Source organism: Oncorhynchus nerka, unplaced genomic scaffold (genome assembly GCF_034236695.1).
Source record: "Oncorhynchus nerka isolate Pitt River unplaced genomic scaffold, Oner_Uvic_2.0 unplaced_scaffold_5340, whole genome shotgun sequence".
NCBI lineage: Eukaryota > Metazoa > Chordata > Actinopteri > Salmoniformes > Salmonidae > Oncorhynchus > Oncorhynchus nerka.
Window position 1 is genome coordinate 1 of NW_027035972.1, and position 7,126 is coordinate 7,126.

At 41.5% G+C, this 7,126-nt stretch overlaps 1 protein-coding gene across 1 annotated transcript; it reads left to right on the top strand.

The window, feature by feature from the left end:
- The first annotated feature begins 3,127 nt into the window (after positions 1 to 3,127).
- On the top strand, positions 3,128 to 6,412 carry LOC135566379 (E3 ubiquitin-protein ligase PPP1R11-like). The gene is made up of 3 exons (XM_065014110.1): positions 3,128 to 3,422; positions 4,177 to 4,285; positions 4,417 to 6,412. The coding sequence occupies exons 1-3, from the start codon at positions 3,345 to 3,347 to the stop codon at positions 4,581 to 4,583; spliced, it is 354 nt and encodes a 117-aa protein (XP_064870182.1). The 5' UTR covers positions 3,128 to 3,344; the 3' UTR covers positions 4,584 to 6,412.
- Positions 6,413 to 7,126: the final 714 nt, after the last annotated feature.

Genomic DNA, 7,126 nt, shown 5'->3' on the forward strand with positions numbered 1-7,126 from the left:
CCGTCCCTACACTCTAACCACTAGGCTACCTGCCGCCCTACACTCTAACCACTAGCTACCTGCCGCCCTACACTCTAACCACTAGGCTACCTGCCTCCCTACACTCTAACCACTAGGCTACCTGCCGTCCCTACACTCTAACCACTAGGGTACCTGCCGCCCCCACACTCTAACCACTAGGCTACCTGCCGCCCTACACTCTAACCACTAGGCTACCTGCCCCTCACACTCTAACCACTAGGCTACCTGCCGCCCCTACACTCTAACCACTAGGCTACCTGCCGCCCCTACACTCTAACCACTAGGCTACCTGCCTCCCTACACTCTAACCACTAGCGCTACCTGCCGTCCCTACACTCTAACCACTAGGCTACCTGCCGTCCCTACACTCTAACCACTAGGCTACCTGCCGCCCCTACACTCTAACCACTAGGCTACCTGCCGCCCCTACACTCTAACCACTAGGCTACCTGCCTCCCTACACTCTAACCACTAGGCTACCTGCCGTCCCTACACTCTAACCACTAGGGTACCTGCCACCCCCACACTCTAACCACTAGGCTACCTGACGCCCCTACACTCTAACCACTAGGCTACCTGCCTCCCTACACTCTAACCACTAGGCTACCTGCCGTCCCTACACTCTAACCACTAGGCTACCTGCCGCCCCTACACTCTAACCACTAGGCTACCTGCCGCCCCTACACTCTAACCACTCAGGCTACCTGCCGCCCTACACTCTAACCACTAGGCTACCTGCCGTCCCTACACTCTAACCACTAGGCTACCTGCCGTCCCTACACTCTAACCACTAGGCTACCTGCCGCCCCTACACTCTAACCACTAGGGTACCTGCCGCCCCTACACTCTAACCACTAGGCTACCTGCCGCCCCTACACTCTAACAACTAGGCTACCTGCCACCCCAGTTTCTTGATATGCCACACCTGTCAAGTGGATGGATTATCTTGGCAAGGGAGAAAAGATCACTAACAGGGATGTAAACAAATTTGTGCACAACATTTGAGAGAAATAAGCTTTATGTGCGTATGGAACATTTCGGGGATCTTTTAATTCAGCTCATGAAGCATGGGACCAACACTTTACATCTTGCATTTATATTTTTGTTCAGTGTAGTTGTAAAACAAAGTAAAGCATGTAAGCAACTGCTTCCTTGTGCATGAGTCACTGTTCACCTTCAATCAATGAATCATTGTAACAATAAAATAAAAAATCCAATCCATTTAATGTTACCCCTTTAAAACAAAACATAGTTCTAGGCATTTGCTGTTTTTATTCTGCCTTGATGGCGAAGAACATGAAAGCTGTGGAAGTAAATACAGACAATATCTGCACCTTTTCAAAGACTGTCGCTCTGTCACATAATTATGCAGAATAGTCATACATACAAAAAACCTATGGTGATTGAGTGCTACAAATTCCAGTGTAGACACCCTTTCTGTGTTTACAAACATTACCGCACGAGGGCGATGCGCGCAAGTGGTGGTGGTTAACTTTTATACTTAAAAAAAAACGCTGTAATTTCAACCAGAAAAATGGCTCTTTGGCTAACGCTAGCTGTTGCTACAGCCTATTATTTCAATGAGCGTTAGCATTCTAGCTAACAAATGCTGCATCCAAAATAGCTATTCTGCAAAGATCACAACCAAATATAATCTTAGCGACTGTTCAATCAAGAATCAAAACATCATTGTACGTGTTTGAGAACTCCCCAAAAGTGATTTTGTTTCTAAGTAATAAAAACGTAAAACTAAGCTATGTTGAATGGGCGCAGATGACTTTCGCCAAGAGTCGCGCGCATCTGTACTTAGTACGTGTGACCCTTCAACTACACCAATATCACATTGGGGGTACAAAATCACGTTACACAAGGACCTTAACAAGGGACATAGAGACACTTACAATTCTAACAGTTTTTTTGTTAGTCGGGTATTTAATTGTCTTAAAATACATTTACATTTATTTTTGTAAGGTAAGAAAACGTGGTGTTTTTTGTTTGTAAATTTACATTTGTGAATATGAAATTTGGCTAAAATAATAACGAAATGAATTACATAAAATTGTTTCAGCTTATTTCTATCGTAGGATAAGAATCCAAGCAGTACATCTCTCCACAATAGTGTCAAATCTTCATAAATGTGTTCAATTATAAATCTACTGATGTCTTGTCACAGTTTTCTTACATGAAAATAATGCCAAAAAAGAGGCAACACTGTTTCTGGGTGGTCATTACAAAAGGAGCAATTTGAGTTTATGTTTTCCTTAAACTTCTTCATATAGTGGTTGGCAGGATAATATTTATGAATAATGTTTTACTTCATGTTGGTTTGCAATTATAATGTTGACAAAGTGCCAGTGAAACTTTCTGCTTTTCATCGGCAGGTTTTCTTGTCATGGTCCTAAATTTATAAGCATATTTTTTTTCCACACAGATATTATATATGGAATAATCGGGACATATTGTATAAAAATACTTCTTTGTTTTTAGAATATTGGTTCCGAAATAATATCCTATTGGTGAGCCAACTGGTAAATGCAGAGGCTCTTTCACTTAATTATAAGGAATTCTTATCACGTTACAAGGTCCCTGTAACACCTAAAGATTTTGCAGTTATTTTAGATGCCATTCCCTCAGGTGTTGCTTTATTATTCAGGAATGTGTCAAGACCTGACCCTCAGAACCTACCTTCCATTAACCCTGTTGACTCATCAGTAGGAAAGATTTGTTCCTCTTTTGGTCCATTCAACAACAGAGAGATGCGAACCTTGTTTCAGCAGGACATTGTATACCTTTGTCATGCCTTATTGGGCCGGATTTATTGATAATATATGTTGGAAAAAGTTTGGATGTTGCCACACACATACCTACTTGTTAACAAAATTAAGGAAGTTTAATTAAAAATTATTCATAGACATGGGATCAAAGTGTTCATTTTGTTGGTATATTCTAATTATCTTCAGTTCATATTTGTTTGCTTTGTAAATACATTTGGATTAATAAGAGAATAAAAATAACCCGTTTTTAAACAGGTTTCCCTTGATAATTATGTTCGTGTCATTTAACTAGCTAGCTGCAGCATCATTGTTTCCGGCGAACGCGTTTGCGTACGGAACCACCGGAAGTGGTCCGTCTTGGAATTACTTCCTCCATATAGCCATTTCTTTTTTTTGTTTTTGTAATTCTGATACAGCTTCTTGCGGAACATCCAACGACAACGAGTGTGTTTATTGTTGCAGAAACAGGGTGGTTGTTGTTCCCAAAACAACGTTGACGTTTGCTGACGGCTGGCGCGACCTCAATACCGCCAAACTAACATCATCGGGATGGCGGAGGCGCCAGGTACTTCTAACGAGACGATAACGGAGACCATTGAAGTAGAAACACCGCCACCGCCCCAGCAGGTAAACTAGCTATAGAAACCCAAATCATTAGCCAAGTAGTAGATACAGGAAGATAACGAATAAACTATTTGGAATCGAGTCCAATATGCATGCAGAGGCCGCAGTAGATCAGTTATCTAGTTACAATAGCTAAAGTAATCCATTATTACCTAAAGCCAGCAATTCCATGGTAACGCGGCATTTATGCAGAGGCACAGATTTTTCACTTTAAAACCTATGCCAAACAAAAGTAATTGATTTCGAAGTTTAACAAGCCATACACATTTTTGCACAATGACTACTTTGAACAATTTACTACACAGTAAATAAATAAAACATTTACTAGTAAAAACTGTGCAAATGCAACGTTTGGTAACTTACAGAATAAATACGTTTAAAACTTCGCTCTGTTTTTATTGTGTTGTCAAACTTCTGCACAGTTCTTCCTATAAATATTTTTGTAAAAAATTCTTTGCAAATTGTTCACAATAGTAATTGTGCATAGAGATCTATGGTTTGTTAAACTTTGAAATAAAACAAATCTGAGTCTTGGCGTAAATCCGTTACATGGAATTGCCCCTTACAAACTAGATCATACAATCATGGTGAAACGATTTGATCCTAGCTGTCAAGTGTAGCACATTGCCAGTTGTACCAGCCCATCAACTAACTAGCAAATGTGATGTTGACTGACTACATGACCTTGTTGACAAGAGAAACACCATATGCCTGTATGAAGGTGAAGCTTAAACAGTCTCCTGTTTGTGTCTCTCAGGAGGGACGTAGCCTGACCATCAAGCTGAGGAAGAGAAAGACTGACAAGAAGGTGGAGTGGTCCAGCGACACAGTGGACAACGAGCATATGGGAAGGAGATCCTCCAAGTGTGAGTATTTATTTCACACCTTCCTCTGTTTCTAGCTTTTTAGATGCACTTCTCTGTTATCTGGTACTCTAAAGTATATGCATGCAATTGTAGGCATTATTGATGACTGAGTATTTCTGACACCTTCACAGGTTGCTGCGTCTACGAGAAACCCAAACAGTTCGGAGAGTCCTCCTCTGAAAGCGAGGGAGATGACGAAGGCTGTGGAAGTGCACACTGCATTCTAGGACATGGGAAAGACATGCATGGACACAGTGGAGGGGGTGGGGGGAACTCTGGAGGATCACATGCCCATTAATGATTAAGAGTGGAGACTGGGGGTTACAACACATACTGCTACACACACAGTCTCATTTAGTTCAGTCACTGCAGTACTGGGAGGAAAAGGGATAAAGATTAGAAGAGACAGAACAAAGGAAAGAACACAACCTGTTTGATAAGAAAACGGGGTGCTGTTGAGAGTTCATTGTATATATTACAATCATTTTTCTTTTTTTTTATAAAGAGTACTTTTCCTTATTTGTCTAAATACTTGATTTTACTTATGTTGCAGTATCTTAGCCTGTGTGCCAGACAGTCTGTTCCTGCTTGTCAAACAGGGATTTGGAAAGATGATGATGTAACATTGTAGAGAGCTGAAATAGTCTGGTACCCAGACTACTACTAGGGAGCGAGTTCCAAACAACAGCCTATCCAGTGCTCTCCAACCCTGTTCCTGGAGAGCTACCCTCCTGTAGGTTAACTCCAACCCTGTTCCTGGAGAGCTACCCTCCTGTAGGTTAACTCCAACCCTGTTCCTGGAGAGCTACCCTCCTGTAGGTTAACTCCAACCCTGTTCCTGGAGAGCTACCCTCCTGTAGGTTAACTCCAACCCTGTTCCTGGAGAGCTACCCTCCTGTAGGTTAACTCCAACCCTGTTCCTGGAGAGCTACCCTCCTGTAGGTTAACTCCAACCCTGTTCCTGGAGAGCTACCCTCCTGTAGGTTAACTCCAACCCTGTTCCTGGAGAGCTACCCTCCTGCAGGTTAACTCCCACCCTGTTCCTGGAGAGCTACCCTCCTGTAGGTTAACTCCAACCCTGTTCCTGGAGAGCTACCCTCCTGTAGGTTAACTCCAACCCTGTTCCTGGAGAGCTACCCTCCTGTAGGTTTTAACTCCAACCCTGTTCCTGGAGAGCTACCCTCCTGTAGGTTAACTCCAACCCTGTTCCTGGAGAGCTACCCTCCTGTAGGTTTTTGTAGCTGGTCGATGAGCTGAATCAGGTTAGTTACAACTGTGGTTGGAGTTAACCTACAGGAGGGTAGCTCTCCAGGAACAGGGTGGGAGAGCCCTGCCCTATTCCCTATATAGTGCACTACTTTAGACCCTATTCCCTATATAGGGCCCTGGTGGAAAGTATTGCACTTTAAAGGGAAGAGGCTGCCATTTGGGTCGTAACATCTTTTATCTACTTCAAAGTAATGAGTACTCCATGAATACTTAAATAGCAAACAGTCTTATTTTATGGACACAATGTTGTACAGACAAACAGTTGTCTATCGGTAACATTAAAGAAGTTTAGGGGAGTATTTAGGACACTATTTTAAGGAAAAGCTAGTCTTGTTTTTCTTATTTTCATGTAACATTGCTGACATTACCTTTTAGTTGAGTGCAGTGAAAATGTGTTGATGCACAATCCTCTCCCTGCCCTTTACAATCCTCAGAAGTGTTGAGTACATTAGTCTCAGCACTTCAAATAAGAATAGAATTGATGGCAGATTGCATTAAATTCTGAGAAGATGTTGTAAAGATATGTCCTTTTGTATTGATGAGGTGAGAGAATGTCAACATACCAATAATTAGAAAAATCTTACAAACCATGCATATGCAACAAATTATATACACTGATCTGCAAAAGTATTGGGACAGTGACATTTTTGTTGTTTTGGCTCTACTCCATGGCTCTACTCAAATGACACTGACTATGAGGTGAAATTGCAGACTTCCAGCTTTAATTAGAAAGTGTTTTCATTCATATCGTAAACCGTTTAGAAATTACAACACTTTTTGTACATAGTCCTGCCATTTTAGGGGACCAACCGTATTGGGATAGATTCACTTAAGTGTATTAAAGTAGTACAAAGTTAAGTATTTGGTTCCATATTCATAGCACGCAATGACTACATCAAGCTTGTGACTACAAATTTGTTGGATTCATTTTCTGTTTGGTTGTTTCAGATTATTTTGTGCCCAATAGAAATGAATGGTAAATAATGTATTGTCATTTTGGAGTCAAATAATATATGTTTCTGAACACTTCTACATTAATGTGGATGCTACCATAATTCTGGATAATCCTGAATGAATTGTGAATAATAATACGTGAGAAAGTTAGATCGAACATATCACATCCCCCGCCTCCTAAAAATGCTAACCTCCTGTTATTGTGATAGAGAGGTTAGCATGTCTTGGGGGGTATGACATAAAATGCTAACCTCCTGTTATTGTGATAGTGAGAGGTTAACATGTCTTGTGGGGTATGACATAAAACGCTAACCTCCCATTATTGTGATAGTGAGAGGTTTGCATGTCTTGGGGGGTATGACATAAAATCTAACCTCCCGTTATTGTGATAGTGAGAGGTTAGCATGTCTTGGGGGATATGACATAAAATCTAACCTCCCGTTATTGTGATAGTGAGAGGTTAGCATGTCTTTGGGGGTATGACATAAAATACTAACCTCCCGCTATTGTGATAGTGAGAGGTTAGCATGTCTTGGGGGTATGACATAAAATGCTAACCTCCTGTTATTGTGATAGTGAGAGGTTTAGCATGTCTTGGGGGTATGACATTTGTGTGTC

What these genes read in the sequence shown, in the direction of transcription:
- LOC135566379 (XM_065014110.1), top strand. Translation starts at nt 3,345, where the DNA reads ATGGCGGAGGCGCCAGGTACTTCTAACGAGACGATAACGGAGACCATT. An exon ending in CACCGCCACCGCCCCAGCAG is followed by an intron (nt 3,423 to 4,176) that starts GTAAACTAGCTA and finishes TGTGTCTCTCAG; the next exon opens with GAGGGACGTAGCCTGACCAT. An exon ending in GGGAAGGAGATCCTCCAAGT is followed by an intron (nt 4,286 to 4,416) that starts GTGAGTATTTAT and finishes ACACCTTCACAG; the next exon opens with GTTGCTGCGTCTACGAGAAA.